Here is a 19,025-nt window from a genome sequence, read left to right on the forward strand (position 1 = left end):
TCAGGCTGTCTTCCAAAAAGCTTAGATAAGGTATTCCAAAGACACTTGTGATATCAAGATGACCGTCATACGAAATTTATATACTATCAACTGCTCTGTAGTTCTGCAACAGGAATCTGTATGCACACTTAATGCGGATCTAAAAGAGTAATTGAATTCTTATGCACATGACAGAAAGGAAAAACCCTACAAAATCAAAACCAACCAGAAAACCAACATATAACAGTAGGAGGGGAATGCATGATACCCTATATGAGAAACTGATGAAATCTGTAAGAGTTGAGAACTGTATGTTGGTTTTCAGCCACTGAAGAGCTGCAGTGTTCCCTGTGCTGAGTAATTAACAGCACATATTGTAAACCTATGACTTGCACACTGCCCTGGAAAAACAGCCTGGATCACAAAGCCAATGTCAAATCAAGACCAAGCAAGTCTGTTCCCAGTCTACCCTTTCTTGCCTTTAAGTCTGACCCCAGGACATAGACCCCCAGCCCTCTCTTAACCTCAGCAATTAGGTAGGTAAGCTGGTCTTCCAATGAGAATGACTGGACAACTTCAATAATGTAATTGTCCCCATCTCTCCCTCCTCCAAATAAACCCCATATCTATCTATCTATAAAAGCAAACCATAAGTATTAAGTGGGAAATATAAAAAAAATACTATCATATATAAAATGAAAAAGATTTTTTTTTTTTTTGTCCGTTTAAATTATAAGCAAGAGCTAGAAACAGAACTGGTTGTTTTGTCGTTTGATTTGGTTTTTTGTTTTTTTTTTCAGATACTACCACAAACAGTTGTGGGTTTAAGAAAACTCAAAGGAATCTTCGACATTTGCCTGCTGTTCTGAAACTTTGTATTACTACAACACAAATATCATTTTGTCAATTCTGATACCAAATATAAGAAACTACTGTTTCAGGCAAATATAAGAGATCGAGTTTGAGATATTTTTCTTATCATCAGCAAGTGATTAATTTTAATCTATTTTCAAAATGTGTAACCCAGCATACTTGAAAATTCCCAAGTATAAATAATTTAATCAGTGTTTATTAAAAATCTACTTAGAGAAGGATCATGCTATACCTTCTTTTGGAAAGCAACTCAAGTATCTGTTGACACAAAATCCTTTAAAATAAGCAATAAAGCTCACACCTTAATGTGTATTACAGGATATTTTTATGCTGGTCTCCTAATAAAGACATATTTCACAGATTTATGTTCACATATTTTGTGGTCTTAATGGCTCACAACAGACTGAAGTTAGTAAGCTGCATCATGTCTTCAGGGCTCATTTACCCTTTTCTCTTGCATATTGAGCTTGACATTTTAGACTATTTTAAAAAAATATTATTTTGACAATGAAAATAAAAGACAAATTAGACAAGAATTTCAAATAAAGCTCAAACCACACGAAAGTACCTATAAAGGGCAAGAGTCTGAAAGATACTTAATGCCTTATAATATAGCTTCTTAACAGTCTGGTCTTCATCCTCAAAGTCTCTTCAACAGCAAACAAGCTTTCAGAAAATATCTAAGAAGATTGTATTTTCTTAATACATGTGAAAATTGGAATTTAAGGGGCTGTTGGGGGGGAAGTGTGAGGTGGAAAGGGTAGCCTCACTGGTCCAACCTAGCCCACCAAACTGTAATACCTCAGAAAACTACTTATACTTGAGGAGCCCATCCACTTCTGACTGGAAAACCTACCACATTAGCAAATAGATCAGAACACAAGCTTCTTTTCAGAGCTGTGGAGTCCCCCCAGGACAGTTCTGCACAGATTTAGTAACATCAGGCCATGGAAGCAAACATGAAGTACCAAAGATGGTACAGCATGAAGGGGTCAGAAACAAGAACAAGGTGGCCAGCTCTGCTGTCAGAGACACAGAAAGAGGCAGTTTCACTTTCCAGGATGAAATGAATCGGTAATCACCCCTGCCACCAGGGCAAAACCCTGACCTTTACAGTGAGTGAAAGAGAACTTAGGCTGTTACATCTCAGGTGTAATTCAAACCCTGTATTCAAAATCAACAGCAGCAGCAGCAGTTTTGGGGGGGATGGGGGTGTGTGTGAAGAAGAACACAGAATAGTTAGGGTTGGAAAGGACCTTAACATCATCTAGTTCCAGCACCCCTGCCACAGACAGGATCACCACACACTACACTGTGTCACTCAAGACTCTGTCCAGAGCGTCCACGCCTTGAACACTGCCAGGAATGGAGCATTCACAACTTCCTTGGGCAACCTGTTCCAGTGCCTCACCACCTTCACAGTAAATCCTTGCTTTCTCCACCAATACAGTTCAACATGCTAGGTAAGGGAACATTTTCTATTATAACAATTCATACAGCAAACAACTTTAAAGAGCTTCCCAAGCCTGAAACATAAGGAAGACTGTTCAGTCACTGTTGTGTCTGTCTGTCTAGGGATGTATGCTGGGGGGGGCAGGAGGGAAGGCAGTGGATAATCAGTCTAATGTTGTCACACAGACCTCCACACCCTCCTCTGGATAATTTTAATGAAGGCTTTAACAGATTTTATGTTGAAACATCTTCAATTCCCACCCAGTGTTAGACGTATACAGAACCTGGCAGAGTACAGTTAATTAATCCTTTAATAGTGTATGACAGAGCTGTTTGAGCTCAAGAGGTAAGCAAGCACCTACACTTAAGGGGAGAGGTAAATTAAAGCATGCTAATATATTTTTGCTTAAAGACTAGTTTCAGATTCCTGTATGTACTGTCCCAGAAAAATTATACTAAGGAGATCTGAAAAATTTATATGGAAGTGGTATGGAATGTATTTTCTTGTGAACTGAATTGGTATTGGTTTGAGAAGCAGCTTCAGGGGAAGACAAAAAAAAAGGGAGCCCCGTACCTTGCCAAGAAAATAAGAGAACTTAATATACAGCAGCAGAAAGATAAGAGTGACGGGGGGGGGGGGGGAAGGTTGGTAAATGAACAAAGTACTTAAGAACTCTGGTTGCTCTCTTCTAAATACAAAATTGAAAATTACTTGTTTATTTTTGCCTTTTTTCAAAAAGCTCCCATATAACTGCCACTTAGAAAAGAGCTGATGAATATGAGTCAAGAACACACCCAAGACATTCAGGAAAACTAGGCACATCACTAAGTAGCAGAAAAACATCTGCAAAACTTCACCTCCAATGATGTCATTCCCTACATCCAAATGGTAATCCAAATGGATTTCCAAATGGAAATCCAAATGGTACCCAAACATTCCTAGCATTGTTCAGAGTATGCAACAAAGAGAATCACACTTTACAAACTACACCCTGAGGTTTACAAGTCCTGCCAAGATGCCATAAAAATATCCTCCAAATAAAGTGTGCATTGTATCAGGCTTAAGTCTACTTGAGAATTTTACTGTTACTTTGCTTGATGTGCCTGTCCATCTATACTCCAGTTTGAAAAGATCTCATCTAAGATCTAACAACATGGTGGAAGGGACATAAAACAACAAAATAAAACTTCCAAGAAACCCACATTTGATATACCAATGTCACTCAACAACTGAATCACTGGACTTGTTCAAACTGGAAACAGGAATGAATATGCATTAACCAGTGTCTTGGCAAAATCCTGTTTATACCACTCAGAGAAGGTACCCCACAGATCCCACTTTAAATTTTCACCATTTCCATCACTTCAGGGAAGTGCATGCTGGAAATGTACTTGGACACAAGATGTCAAGTGACTGATCCAACACACCTTGCACAGTCACTGGACAAGATATGGGAAGTACAATCCTGATAACGGAAGGACATTGCCAAGGACAAAAAGCATGCTAGCCCAATCCAGCAGCAGCCCACAGCTGTATAAAACCAGTTCTCAAATTAAACCTCTTTCTAATGAAAGCAAAGTATCTACAGACAAGCTGTAGGACTCATTTGCTGACATCTGAATAAAAGCCTTCATTATGTGTATTTTGTCCCAAGAGATTAAGATAAGGGCACAGATTTCCCAAAAAATACCCAAATGCTGAAGCAGCCATCATATAAAAGAGCCATCCAAGGGCCTACATGTGCTGCCAGTTGGTTGCTTCGTGTGAGTGATGTTCCCAGCAGAAGAGAAAAACCGCTCAAACAGGAAGCCAATCAACATGCAAGACAAAACAGCAGAACTGTTATAAAGAGTCTCTGTATCAATGCCATGTTTGGGCAAACCACCAACAGAACCAAGAACTCAGTTATAAAGAGAGCAACAACCTTCTGAGCCAAACAGCACAACAGTCAATTTCAAGTTTTGCAACTACAATTATTTGTAAAAAAGAATTCCTGTTAATGAATGCTAAATATTTTAGGTATTAAATAAATTGGGTAAGTGCGCACACACCCTTACACAAAGGGACATATCTTAGCTTTCTTTACTCTGAATACCTGGGCAAAAACAGCGATAAACACAGATGAAACAGATACATGATATGGGTGAATTTGAAGGCAAAATTCCTGCCAGAATAAACCCTGCTCAGTAGAGAGATGGATTTATTTAATCAAATGTAAAGTAAAACCTGCTCCTTGTTATCAGTGTGCACACACAGGACATTTCAGTGGTTTCTTGTTTTCTTCTAGAAAACTGCTCATAGAAAAGCAGGTTTATGTAACCAGGTATTAATGCAGTTCAACTGATTAGTTAAGAGGAAGTAATTTTTTCAGATCACTTAAAACCAATCTGATCTTGCTTCCCCCCTAAAGCAACTGCATAAGATGATTAACCTTTTGCCTACTAAGTTCCATGGTACTCTTAGCCAGAACTTTTACAGCTTGTATTTTTGTAGTAGCAGCAACAAACCAACCAACCAACCACATCAGAAATGCAGTTGCCACAAAGCTTCAAAAAGTCTTCGTCATCTCACTAGGAAGTACCTACACCAAGGTTACATAAATCATGAGAAGCTATGAAGCAGGAGTTGGTGTCTGTAACAGTTACCCAGTAAGCAAAAAGAAAAGCTGTCTGAGGCTACCCAATCAATTAGGTGATAAAAAGCTGGGTGTTTTTTTTTTGTTGTTGTTGTTGCTTTTTTGCTGTTGTTTTAAGCGGAACTATGAGGAAAAAATTGATACTTCTCATTTGCTACTTCAGAGCCCAAAATCTTTTAAATCACTTAATTGTTTTCAAGATAACCCAATTCAGAGAAGCATAGGAAGACAAGGACGGTGAAATACCTCATATAAGGTACAAAATATATAGAAAATTACTTTTATTTTACACAGATATTAATTGTTCGTCAAGTGGAAGAAAAGAAATGACACTGCAGATACTTAGACAAAAACCTATCAGTGCAAATGAGAACAAGACTTTCATGAAGTGCTTATATTACAAACTCAAATAAGATTATCCTAAAATGCTTCCAACAATGAGCAAAGAAAAACATTTCTCATTAGAGACTTTCAATAACTGCATATCAGTAATGCTGACGCATATTGATATGTTGGGGTTGTTTTCAGGGCTTTTTAGAAAAGACTTAGTTCCCACTTGAGTTCTTTGTGACAAGTCTGATGAGTTTTGGCTTTTTCTCAGCTTCTCAATAAAAAAGGAGACTATTTACATTAAATCCTTAACACAGCTAATATAGTCATTCTCACTTTCTATATACTTTTTCTATTTCAAAATTAAAAACTGTTCACTTTTCTTTCTGCACAGGAAGTTTGTCCATTCTCCATCAGCCCTTCATACACAACTGAAACCACAGCAGCCCGCCAATGTCTGTACTCCAACAATACTTCAAGAGTTACAGTAGCTTCGCAGGCTGAATAGCTATGAATCAGAAATTATATTGACAAAGTGAGCCAAGCTCTTTGTCATGTGCTTTTCTCACCAACAATAAACAGTACTGTGTGACCAGCAAACCTGCAGCAGGAATTTGCACAGGGCTTGTATAGTAACAAGTCTCTCTTGTCCTGTGCCTGCTGGCTTCCTGGTACCTGCAATGGGAGCCAGCTGGGGAGTCTTGGTCCCTCCAGAAAAGACACCTGTGTCCTTCCACTGTCTGACCCAGGCTGACCTATCACTCTCACCTCAGAGATTTCCCAACATGGCAATACTACCACAGGAAAGGGTTTTGAAACTTCATGACAAACCAGATATAGATAAGCCACATCAAAGAAAGCTGGACACTACCTAAAAATAAGAGAGTTGATTCAGGATATACTAGGGCACGCGTGAGAAGCCTTTGTTGTACGTTCAGCTAGCCACAGGAGCGTAAAATACAGACTAGAGTCAGAAAGCAGGAATGGACTATTGAATTCAACACTTTAAAGAGCCAGCACAGAGTCTATAATTTAAGGGCTAACGATACGCTGATTATAATGTTCAGGAAAAAAAAACCAAATAAACTGCACCCATAGTAAAGCAGAGCTCCAACTCCATGCCACGAACACAACTGACAATAAAGAAATAAACAGAAACCTACAAACGCTATTTTCATGCGATTTATGAAAGGCGATCAGCATTCGTATTTCCCCAGGTCTATTCTACGGCCTATCCGAGCCCTAACTCTCGGGAATCATTAGCCAGCTGGTTCACACAGTAACAACACCGTCAGCAACACGCCGTGCACAGCCGCTGACCCCCGTCCCGGCGCTGCGCTGCGCTGCAACCAGCGGACCAGACCCTCTGCTGGCAGTCCTGCCGGCCGCAGGGCTCCGCCGGGCCCGGGCCCCCGCCCCCCGGGTCTCCCTAAGCGGTGAGGGAGACGGCGGCGTCCCCACTCCCTGCCCCTGCCGCGAGGCCAAGGCCGAGTCGGGGACAGGGCAGCTCACCTCTCCTTGGAGTAGAGCTCCCGCTCCAGCCGCCGCTTGCGGATGAAAGCCATGGAGCCGCGCGGCCGAGGTATCACCGCCACAGTAGGCTAGGCTAGGCTAGGCCAGGCTAGGCCGAGCCAGGCCGGACCGCGCCTCGCCTCGCCTCAGGGAGGCGGGGAGATCGGGTGGCCCGCGGCCGCAGGCAGGCAGCCGGTCTGGCGGGCCCGGCCGGCGGCGCCCGCCCCGTTTATACGGGGGGGGGAAGGTGGCACAGGCTGCTGGGGAAGGGAAACTAGTTGGCGCCGAGGACTTTGCGCCCTCGCCCGGGCTGCGGCGTCTCTGCGGCCCTTTGGGGCCTCCGGGAGAGGCTGGGGAAGGGCCGGGGATGCTGAGGTGCCACAGCGGGTCTTGGCGAGGGGACCCACCTCCCACGGGAACGCGGCTGCCCAACCACACTCCATCCGTCTCTTTCCTTAAGGCTTCTGTCGGTTTATTTTTACTGTGGCTGGCACGGAGATGTCACCAGTGTCCGCGGCTCATGACAGCGGAGGCTGAGCACGGAAATGCAGCCCTCCTGTAATGCCCCGGCCGAGAGCCGGCGTCGTGTGCTCACGGAGGGAAGCGCACACTTCAGTGCATCGCGGAAGACGCGTTTATTGCGTTTTCATTGCGTTTGAATAAAAATCGTAAATATAATGCTATTTCAGTGAGATTCCCTCAGCCCATAATGCGTGTGGCAGAGTTCTGCCAGGTTTTTAAAACCTCTGAGGGAGGCTGAGGTAAATAAAATCCATTAGTTTGTATCGCTGCCGTTGTATTTGAACAATTTATAATGTGTTTACTGGTTGTATTGTGAGGTAGGAAAATACTGCTATTTGCATTTTATAAGTAAAAATTATTCACAGAGGAGGTGCAATTTTTCACATAGGAATAAAAAGAAATACAGGCTTGTTGGCCTCAATTGATTGCCTGATCTAATCTCTGTACTAAAACTGAGTTGAGTGTTATGTCGATCAGTGTAACTCTGAACACTTCAACTTGTGGATCCATAAACGTGAATTTGAGAAGTGTTGTATGTACTGACAAGAGTTTTGCTGATTGTCTTCCAGGGACCTCTTAGGAGTAGTTCACAGAATCTAAGGGCGTGAGAGATCAGTTTGGAAAACAGTGATATCCTCAAGAGCTATTTGTCTAATTGATTTGTAAAAGCACTGATTTGAAAGAAATCCGCAACACTTGCATGCAGCTTGTACAAATGTCTAACAACATTTATGAATATGTACGTGTCCAGTATCCAACCTGAATTTTGTTTGCTGTGTACCTTGTTGTCATACTCTCAGTGGAAATTGACCCTATTTGTTAAGCTGTTCACATTTTTAATAAATGTGTGTGTAAATATATATCTATTTATACAATTATTTATATGCGCAGATGTGCATATCATCTTCTCGTAAACGAAACAATTCTGTTCACTTTCCTCATAGACTGCACTCATAATAAATGATTTATTCTAACAGCTTTACTCTGGCTTCTTTTCAGTGTGACTTTCGTTTTTATCTCAAGGCCCCTTATAGCAGTCCATAATTACTGCACCAACTAGAGTGCAGTAGTTATGTCCCATGTATTGCACATGAGAGGAACGTCTGTGAATACATCCCAGAAATAACTTGCTTTTCTTCCTATGACAGAAACTTCTCAGAACTTTTTCTAACATACTGCCACCTAGTTCTCTACAATTTATGTCATATGTTTAAGTTCTCAGGTATAATATTTTTGCCTTAGCCTTGATAATTTCATCCCAAATTTAGACATTTATCCAAGTTATGAAACTGGTTTTGAAATCTGATTCTGTCTTCTAGCTCCTAGGTTGGTGAAAACCAGATTTTTTTTAAATTTTATTTTATATACATATATCAATATTCTGTTGCCTCTTACAGATCACTAATGGAAATAATGAATAGAACTGAAATGACTAACAGAACCTATGGGTTCTCACTGCAAATGCTCTCCAGGTTTGATTTCTGCAAGCAGCATGGCAATTGTTAGTGGATTAATGAAAACTACATTTCCATGCTTTTTGTTTTAACGGAATTGTCATGAGACAGTGTGTAACTTATACTAAACTCAAGATCTATGATACTTACTGTTTCTCTTTTTCTGCTGAATCACTAAAATTGATTGTAAAAAAGGGAATTAGACTAGTGTGAGAGCATCTGTTCTGGGCAAACTTATACTATCTTCTTCATCATGGAATTTCTTCTAGAATATCCATTGAGATAAGAATTAATCTATAGCTTTGGATCTGCTTTCCTTAGACACAATTTGTCTTTTCCTAGTCTCCTTGAACCCATGTAAGTCCTTTAGCAACTCAGAGATAATTTTTGCTATATTATTAAGTAAATTTCTTCAGGCCCTATTAACCTGAATATATACAATTTAAATAGCTTTTAACTCATTCCTTCTGTAAATTCTGTGGTAAGATAAATTTAACTAAGTATTTAGGCACTTCTATTTCCAGAACATTTTCTTGTTGACCTTTATACCCTTTTTTACCTATTGCTCATTTTGTACTGTAGGCTTTATGATTTTATTCTTTTATGCAAATTCTTTTATGTTACTTTTCAGTTATGTCCCCTTATTGTGACTTCTTTTTTTTGCAAATCCTTGAAGAGCTCTTAACGTGATGTTAGCACAGTCTACTTACGCTTCCCAGCTTCCTTTTGTTCACATCTATATAGCTTGGTATTGTACGTTTAATTAAAAATGAGTCTGTTCTCTGCAGAAAATCTACGTTAGCTTTAAATGAGCTCAGGCCTAAACCAGAAAGGAGATTAATTAACTCGTCCAAAATGGCATGCTGTTATGATGAGCCTGCTTTTAGTACCTAGACTAGCTTCATTAAAGTTAGCTTAACTGTTTCTACATAACAATGCAATCCATAGTTGGCAGTGCAGGCATGCTTTTTCTTCCTCTTAGAGTAGAGAAGCCTATTTTGGTAAAATGTGTCATGATCACTTTCACCCAGTTTACCTTCTGCCTTTAAAAAAAAATGAGTTCCTCCCTACTGGTCATGCAGTTCAACTTGGTAATGCCTCTCATAACTTCCTCTGTCCTGTGAAGCAAAAGATCATCCTTAAAATACTACAAGTATTTGATAGACCTTTTATGTCCTTCCATATCATTTTTCTAACTGGCACTTAAGTAATTGAAATTCACTGTTGTCTTATGGGCAAGATTTTTGAATATGAATACCTTTATGCTCAGAATAAGTCAGAAAAATTGACTTCCTCCTTTTGAATACAGCTATAGCCTGTTACATAAAATAGACCCCAATCATGGCATACTTTTACTTCCTCCTGTTAATTTTCACCAAAAACAGTATCTCTTGTCTCTTCCTGGATACAGTACAGTATGAATCATCCTCCCCTGATTTTCTCTGCCCATTTTCATTAGCATTCTTGTATTCTGCTGTCACTGGTATGTACCATGGTATCTCTGGGATGATACAAACCCGACATTTTTCCCCCTGTAGATACAACTAGATCCCTGTCATTTGACTTCAAGTATCCTAAGATGTTTTTTATTATTTTGTTTTCTCTCTTAATGCCTAGTTCTTTATTCTCTCTTCCTCTCTAAGATTCCTTTTTTCTAGCTCTTTGTAACTGGCCTCTTTCAAAGTCCCTTTCTAACGTTGTTAAAAGGTCACCTCTCCATGTCCTCAAATGCTTTTTCCTGTCCTTGCTGAATAGACGTAATTTCTCTCCAATAATATTATGGAAAAACACCCTGTGGTCAAGTAGTTCAGACCCCCTGCCAAACCGTTCACAAAACTGGGAATTAAAACCCAGTGCTTGTCATGGAGCAGTCAGGACCCAATCTTTCCCATAGAGTTGTTAGTCTTTCTTCTGTCAAAGTGCTGTTATAAAGAATGTCAATCTGTCTAGTTTCCTCCATTCTAGATTTGTGCCAGCGTTGTGCTAATGATGTCCTTGTCTTTGCTTGTATTTTCCAGGTAAGTACCCCTGCTCATTTTCCCTTTCCTGAAGAAACCGTTGGAAAGCAAAGTAATTGAAAGAACCAGAATGACAAGACCCAGAACCGTTATATTTTCACACTGGTAGTGCCACCTTAAATAAATAAAGGGTTCAATTCAGGCAATACTCACATATCAGCACAAGCTTCAAAATGCACATAGATTTTTCTTTCAGGAATGTGGGAGTACATATGAATGTATATGAATATATACATTAATGTCATTGTGAATACAAGATTCATGTCTTAGGTGTAGTACTGAACTTACTGTGCCAAAGATTTATTAGGGAAGGTTTTTACAATAGTGGGTTTCTGGTAGATATTCTTCAGGGTATTTATCTGGTAAAGCTTTGTCTTTCAGATACCTAAAAAGCCTTGTGAAGTACAATGCTCAAGTGTTCCATGTCAATCCATTTGTTGTACTGAGAATTTTTAGACTTGTTCAAAATAGGCTTAACCTCAACTGTTGAAGTCGGTGGTGAAGTTCCCAGAGAATTGGTGGGAGCATAAAAGACTCCTGGGTGTATTTCAAGGAATCATCCAATAATATATTTGCTCTTCAAGGTATGTCAATGGCCAGCCCATGACACATTAACTAAAAGCAAAGCTTGTTGTTATTAGAGGTAGTCAGAGAATGGAATCACATTTTAGTCATGGAATATAGTCACTTCTCACTGTTTTTCAGTGAAATTTTAACTATTCAAGTTTGCAGTTTTAGCATTTTTTAAAGACGCAAATTAAAAGTTTTGCTTTCAGAAAAAATTAGGGCAAGTTAAATTCTGCAAAGCAGATGCTAGCTCTGAGTTCTTTGTGGCATATGCTATCTTTTCATTGTGTGTGCACTCAAAAGCTAGAAAAAGAGATCCTTCACTGCTTCTACCTCAGGAACAACAATAGAACAACATCAGCAACAATGAAGTCCCTTTTAATGTTGTGCCTTCAATTAGATGTGGCATGGCTTACCTGTTGCCATGATCTGGATGATGACTTGGGTGTGCATGCAGAAATTCCACTAATTTAAAAAGAACTGTAAAAAGTTTACCCCAATCACACCATTGCAAGCTGTGGTGTGAACATATTTACTAGTTTGAAACCAGCTCTTATGTACTAAATTCTGCTAAGTTTTTTTTTGAGCTAGTTGTAAATCAATTTGTATGTGTACACAAAAAAGTTTGTGTTTAATTTTAAATCAATTTTAATTAAACCAATTTTTGTCAATAAACGAGTAATTTACAATTTCACCTGGAGCAAAACAATCTTAGAGGCAGATTTGCAGTGTCAGCATTTAAAGCTGTTCTGTAGGCAAAACCATGAAGACAAGGAAGAGAGAATTTTATGCAATTATTTTACAGAGCAATTTAAGTTGACAGTTTTATGTAAAATTAATGTTTTTAGTGAAATCCCTACACCCATAAACTATACCCATGATTAAGTGGATTACTTGGCAGGTTGAAGGAGGTGATCCTACTGCTCTACTCTGTTCTAATGAGACCCCAGTTGGAGTACTTTGTGCAGTTCTAGTGCCCTCAACATAAGGACATGGAGCTGTTGAAGCAAGTCCAGAGGAGGGCCACAAGGATGATCAGGGGGCTGGAGCACTTCCCATATGAAGACAGGCTGAGAAAGTTGTGGCTGTTCAGCCTGGGGGAGAGAAGCTGTGTGGTAACCTCATAGAAAAGGCTGTGTTCCAAAATCTGAAGGGGCCCTATGAGGATGCTGGAGAAGGACTCTTCATCAGGGACTGTAGTGGTAGGACAAGGGGGTAATGGGTTCAAACTAAAACAGGAAGTTCAGGTTGGATATAAGGAAGTTATTTACTGTGAGGGTGCTGAGGCACTGGAATGGGTTGCCAGAAAAGTGGTAAATGCTCCATCCCTGGCAGTGTTCAAGGCCAGGCTGGAGAGAGCCGTGGGTGACACGGTGTAGTGTGAGGTGTCACCTGCAGGGGGGTTGGAACTAGATGACCTTAAGGTCTTTTCCAACCCTAACTACTCTATGATTCTATAAGTTGTTTTGATTTTAGTACTCATTGGAGGATTAGGTAGCTAATACAACTTTATGTCTCTCTATTCCTTCACTGACGTATTAATAGCTTTTTTCATAGGTTAAGTCATACAGAATTTGAGGGCTGGATTCTCAGCCTCTGGTTTGGTATACCCTGCTCAGCCAGATCCCTGCACTTCATTTTTGAAGTGTCCTGAATAAAACGTGAAATAGTGCAGAGTATATGGTAATCCAGAAATCATCTGGTACACTTCTATATGTCCGCACTGCTGAGAAATGCAGTGCTATTAACTTAGTCTCTTTAAAAGCATGTAAGATGTAAAGATTGGAGACAATTTTTTTAACAGAAAATAATGTATTTACTTTATTAAAACAGGCTTTGAACACATGCTACCTATACTGGAAAAAACAGCTGATTATGTTCATCAAGTAAGATCTCTCCTCACACCTTCAGTGTCCCAGCTACTCTATGAAGCTTGGTTCCCCTCCAGCACCCATACCTACTTCATGTCTTGAGATGCATAAAAGTCACTCTGTCCTGCTGTATAACTACTAAGTATGTACTGTAAATATGTTGCAGAACATTAGTTTGCAGGTTAATACTGGTTTATTTCTTTCCTTGAGAACAAGTGCACATCTGCACATTCAAGATCATATGTGTGTACATCTCTATGTCAAAGGGAAGTTTAAATCCCACTCTGTAAATTCTAAAATCACAACTATCTCTCAACTTCTGCTAGGAAGTACCTGCCCTGGCAGGTGGTGGTTTGCTTGAATGATGAACTGAGATGCAAGACTAAACTGTTTCATTTGCTTAGGTAGGTTGCCTTTAAAACTTTTAAAAGGTTTCAGCTAAGAATATTTTAAATGCCTGTATTTTTTCCATAGGTAATTTGCCCAGTTATGCTAGGCCTTTTATTTATTAACTAAACTACTTCTACTCTGTATCCAATAGCATTTGTCTACAAAGAAGAGCTGTGACAGAATAATATCCATGCTTCCATTTTAGTTACATAGAACAAATGCATAATTTTCAGACATACATGCCAGCATGTAATATTTCTTTGATATGTAGTCTAAACTATTAGTTGACTGCATCCTGCTTTCCATAAATCAGAATCCAGTTTGGTAAAGAGAAAGAGCAAACCTATGATAAGTTCTATAAAAGCTAATATTGTGTGGTGAACTGGGGAGATACAAGAACAGCTGAGCCTGAGCCTGAATAAACAAATTAGATTGCTTTCCCTATATCGAAGAACACACAACAAATGTGTTAAAGCCCTTCCTTCTTCATTCCCATCTAGAAAAATTGACGTCTTTTGTATGATGTTTAATACAGATGTCCTGTGAATATGTTTCTGAAAGCAAGAACAGATTTTTTCTTAACTGGAAAATGCTGCCTCCTCTGTAACTAGTCAATGGTTATATTTTGTTTCAGAGCAGTTGGAGAAGTGATGAATGCAAATAACTCTTCAGAGCGATTGTTCAGAATTTAATTTCTTCAGGAAATAATTGTACTTGAGGCACTAAGGGTGGATTCTTCTCAGCTAAATTTAACTAAACGTGGGTTAAGCTTCTAGACTGAGGTAGTCTTCTATGTTTCTACTGTATATCATGGAGAGATGTGGGTGATTTAGTGTTCTTACTTTAGACATCACACCTAAGGAGAATGAATTGCTTCCTATAGGATCTCTGTTCACTGTGGAAAGAGTCTACACGTTTGCCCTAAGTTAGATATTCAATTTTAATGTAACTACAGCTGGGTAAAATGAGCCATATGCTGCAGGAGGTGCTTTCCAAAGAAAAGTCATTGTTTGTGTTACATTATTCTTTAAGAGCAACCCCAAAATTGCCCTAAAGATTAAACTCACCAATTGCCATATAATGTGCATGCAGGAATAACTTGCAACGTGTTTTAAGTGTATCATCAAAACCTCTGTGGCTATGCTGATCTTGGGAGTCAAAGTGATCAGACATGTTTGGGCAGGCTGTCCAGCAGGCAACATAGCAAAGAGAATGTTTACCAGACATAAAGCACACTGTGTAAATTGGGCTTTTAATTGTGGTAGAAACATAGCCACTATCAGCTGACTGGTAGAAGGAGTGATGAGAAGCGGTCTTGCATTTCAAGAGGAACAGAAGTAAAATTCTGGGTTCTTGTGTGCTCTGAAACATTTCCAAAACCAAGCTCGCACTTCTGCTCAGTACTCATAAGCATATGGTAATTTTTACAGTATCACATTCAGAGTTCCCACTTGGTATGATATGAAAGAGAAGAATTCAGTATTTGATATTGCTGCCTCATTATAATAGCCTGACTTCAATAGCCCTCTGTTCAAAGAACTGGAACAGAATAGTTTGAGAAACTACTTAGGAATACATCAGTCAGCAATATGCAGAAAATAAATTGAACAGCTCCTCATGCTATATGCCTTCCAATATTTAAACATGTAAAAAGAAATTCCTAAAGGGAAAGACCATTAATGGAAGAAGCTATTCGTCTTGAATGTACCAGATCACTTCTTTCAAAAGGATGTTAGAAAGATGGTTTAGACACTGAAGCAGTATTTGGCTTGTTGTTGGGTGGTTAAGCTTAAAAAGCTCATATGCTGCAATGGCATACTTAAAGTAAGTAAGAATTTTTAACAGTTGAAAGCAAAAGGCACCTGTGCTTCTAAGATTTTGGTCTAATGATCAGGCATTAAAGGATGCAGCACTTTGGTTGACAACTGAAGCAATGAGCTGTGGTGGTTTGGGAAGAAGGGAGCAGAAGACAAAAACAAAAAAAGCCAAGAGTACAGTTTATCATTGCTACACGGATCACAGCTTCTGTGTCCAACAAGTGGGATCAATTTTTCTAGCCAGTTGTATCTGTGAGTTGGATGGTTTTGACTCTGGTTGTATTTCTTCCTCTGACTGTGAGGATTTGTTACCTCTTTATGTAAGTAAGCAGTAATTTTTTGGGAAAAGGCATCTTTTGGATATGCCTATATTAATACGTATATAATAGCCACCATGGGATATTCTGGTCCATGACACTAAATCAATTACAACAGTAGAGCTACATTAGTTGTTGATGACGATGATGGCAACGGGACCATGAGAAAGTCAAGGAAATCAGCAAGACCCCAAAAGCCTAAATGAAGTTATAAGACCATAAGCAGATGCTGTTAGCAAAAGGAAATGTCATGATGGACAAGGTAAAATTCTACTTTATAAACTGGTTGACATTCACATTTTCCTCTACTCTGACCAGTACTACTCACTAGACCAGCATCTGAATCCTTCAAGAATCTGAAACCTTGTCATTTAGGAGTGTTATTTAAGTGAGTTTGTCTCTTAAAACATGCTTTTCATTTTTTTTCCGGCAGATGCATATCTCTTGCCAACTGGTACAGGTGTTTCTCTGGCTGGTTTCTGCTGTTAGCTGTGCTCTTGTCACTGTCACATGTCTCCAGATATATAACAGCTTTTTTTCTTCACAACCTTTTTCTAGAGAGATGCAGAAACTTCATTAAGAAGCAAACAGTTTTTTAATTCTAAATTTTTATAACTTCACAGGAAAGTGAGAAACGAAGTGGGAGGAAATACACTGAAAAAAAAAGGAAGTTATCACACATTTAAATATGCATTTAAACTATAGATAGTGTCTAAATATATGAATACTGATTACACAGCTCCCCGTGCACTTAGGATGCTCCCAGGCAGCGCATGAAACCACTTTAAAGGCTAAAGGGTATGTGCAGAGCTTTCAGCTCTTGCAAGCTTATCACAAAATAGATGTAACTGTAAACCATACGCTCTTGTGAATTAGCAACACCACAAAGGTTTGTTCTTCCTTATATTTCAGCAGAAGCTATAACCACAAGTGCTAACTGTCTACACACAATACAGGAATTACTTTGTAAAGGGGGAGATGAGGTGAAGTATCACAAGAAGTCTTTTACAAAAGCACCTATGATATTTCTGCTTTTTGGGGCTGCCAGGTAACAAACATGATTTGTAGTAATATTGTGCTCTCGACCACAGCAAGCCCTGGCAGACCAGTATTCTTGAAGGCATGACCTGGGATTTTTAAAATGCTTGCATTTCGTGTCCTGTCGGCTGATGCTCGGCTCTCCCGGGTTCTCCCTTTGCCCTCAAGTGTGCTTTATAAAGTCTTTGCATCGCTTTTCTGCCAGTTGTAGGGTTTACGCTGTCCTGGCGGCTGATACACAGCTCCAGCTGCTGGTGGAAAATCAGTACGACAGACTCGAGAGAAAGCGCGTTTCCTCCGCCTCAGAGAAGAACGCCTCTGAGACTGGTCCTACCCTAGCAAATCAGAAACTTAATATGTGTTTATCTACTTCACTAATGAGTGTTTAAAATTAATTTAAGTATGGTTTTGATAGGTACAATCTGGAAAAATAATTTGTAGAAATGTTTTCTTAGAAATTTACATTAGCTATGCTTGTTCATATGGTGTTTTGTCATACAAGTGGACATACTAAGTACTAAACTTTTTCCTTGATGTATCATTCCAATCCATTTAGGATTTCTGTTCCTGACAGAGCTAGCTTCTGCATGTCAGAAAACAAAATAAGGGTTTGTACACCCAGTTCATGATATCCCTCATTAAAAAACCCTCTGTCAGAGCCTAGGGATACCAGCGTACAATAAAAATTGTTAAGAGTTTTCACCCAAGTGAGACCTCATTTTAAATTCTATACAGCAAGGATTTCAGCCAGGGAGGTGAGTGAAGTTCTTCAAAACAGAGGAGGCCTTGATTTACCAATGTATGCAAGAAATTTTGAAGATAACCTTGAGATTCCTACTAAAAATGCCCTAGAATTAGACCGCCAGAAGCCTGTGAAGCTATTGCCCTGTACTTATATCAAAAGGATAACAGGTCAGCTTTCATTTGATTGAGAAAAATCTGAAACCAAAAACCCACATAGAAGTGCTTTTTCACATTTTTGGTCACTTGATGGCACTAAACTAACACTATACATATTAATCACAAATAGCATAAGAATACATCTGTGCCAGTGTATTTTTTTTTAAGGCTTGGCCTGATGAAAGTGCTTTGTTTTGTTAAGGGCAGATTTCAGACATAAAAGAGATATAAAAAAACCCAAACATGAAGCCAAGAAGCAGTTGTGAAATCTGTGTTCTGTCTGTCTTGTTAAAGTTCACAACATACTACAAATACCACAGCATAATGGAATACATAGCATTTCTGAGCAAAACAAAACATAACACACCAAAGACCAAACCAAGCCTTTCAGTAGCAAATCTCAGAGAAATATCTGCAAACTTTGGAAAGTGTCATTTCCACCAAAATGTGTGGCCACCAGGAGGCCACCTACATGAGGCAGAGCAAGTGGACAGCCTGGCCTTTCCTGTGTCTCTTTATTTAGAGGGAAGTTGCTAGTATTTCGAGGCTGAATGTTGGGTTCATTTTGTGAATGCAGAGGTGAAGCAGGGGGAGCTTTGCTTGGATGGTCTTAGTCATGTAATAGGAACCTCCTGGTGTGATAGATGGCTGAAGAAAGGACTGCAGTCCACTGTGTCTCCCCAGAAAGGCACCCTCTCAGGAGCTGTCCATCAAATATCTGTATTATATTTATTTGCAGTTAGAAGTCTGAGAACTGAGAAATCCTCAGCTAAATGGAGCCTTTTCCACAACTTTTCAGGATGTGATCTGAGTACTAAAGGAACATTTTTATTTATTTGTCAGAAGTTTCAATCTTTCAAAAAATTTTCCCCTCCTGAAAAAGGAGGAAAACAAAGATTTTTGGAAATTTTCACCAATCAGCAATCAAAATGCTTTTGTTGGATCAAAGAATGTATTTTATTCCAATGATGCCTTTTCTCTGAATGTTTTTAGCTTCTTTTTCAACAGGAAGTTACTTAGACTTCAAAACCTCCAAAAGTTTTGAAAGATTTTTCACACCTTCCAAAGGCAACCACAAAGGATATTTCAGCAAGTTGAAAGGGCTGGGGGGGTGTTTCTTTTTGAAACAAGGGATAACATTCAAGCCTTTCCCATAAATAGGTTTTAATGAATCAGTCCACACAACAATCTGTGGCACAAAATGCCCAGACAGCTCTAGAAATGATGCTGCAGGTTGCAGCTGCTCTCCCCCTTCCTCACAGCTTTCCTGAAAGAGCTGTGGTGACTGACGGAGTAGTGCTTGCACAGAGGGACTTTCATAGAAGTGAGTATGGGAAACCCCATGACAT

At 39.4% G+C, this 19,025-nt stretch overlaps 1 protein-coding gene and 2 long non-coding RNA genes across 5 annotated transcripts in view; 2 read left to right on the forward strand and 1 right to left on the reverse strand.

The window, feature by feature from the left end:
- NSMAF (neutral sphingomyelinase activation associated factor) overlaps window positions 1–6,921 on the reverse strand; it is a 37,446-nt gene extending 30,525 nt beyond the window's left edge. For 2 of the 3 annotated variants that reach the window (XR_008970730.1, XR_008970731.1), the window contains exon 1: window positions 6,783–6,921. Coding sequence is in view for 1 of the 3 variants with exons in the window: in XM_057397845.1 (XP_057253828.1) it covers window positions 6,783–6,835 (53 nt within the window). In the remaining 2 variants the exon portion in view is untranslated. The remainder of the gene's footprint in view (window positions 1–6,782) is intronic. The other variant, XM_057397845.1, reaches the window with a different exon arrangement.
- Window positions 6,726–8,164, forward strand: LOC130593009 (uncharacterized). The gene is made up of 2 exons (XR_008970732.1): window positions 6,726–6,852; window positions 7,874–8,164. It is a non-coding gene; the product is annotated as an uncharacterized LOC130593009 (long non-coding RNA).
- Window positions 8,165–8,919: 755 nt separating this feature from the next.
- Window positions 8,920–18,793, forward strand: LOC130593011 (uncharacterized). The gene is made up of 3 exons (XR_008970734.1): window positions 8,920–10,776; window positions 13,541–13,618; window positions 17,333–18,793. It is a non-coding gene; the product is annotated as an uncharacterized LOC130593011 (long non-coding RNA).
- The last annotated feature ends 232 nt before the right edge of the window (window positions 18,794–19,025 follow it).

Source organism: Pezoporus wallicus, unplaced genomic scaffold, assembly GCF_028554395.1.
Source record: "Pezoporus wallicus isolate ANWC-B61680 ecotype Strahan unplaced genomic scaffold, APGP_CSIRO_Pwel_v1 contig_227, whole genome shotgun sequence".
Classification (NCBI taxonomy): domain Eukaryota; kingdom Metazoa; phylum Chordata; class Aves; order Psittaciformes; family Psittacidae; genus Pezoporus; species Pezoporus wallicus.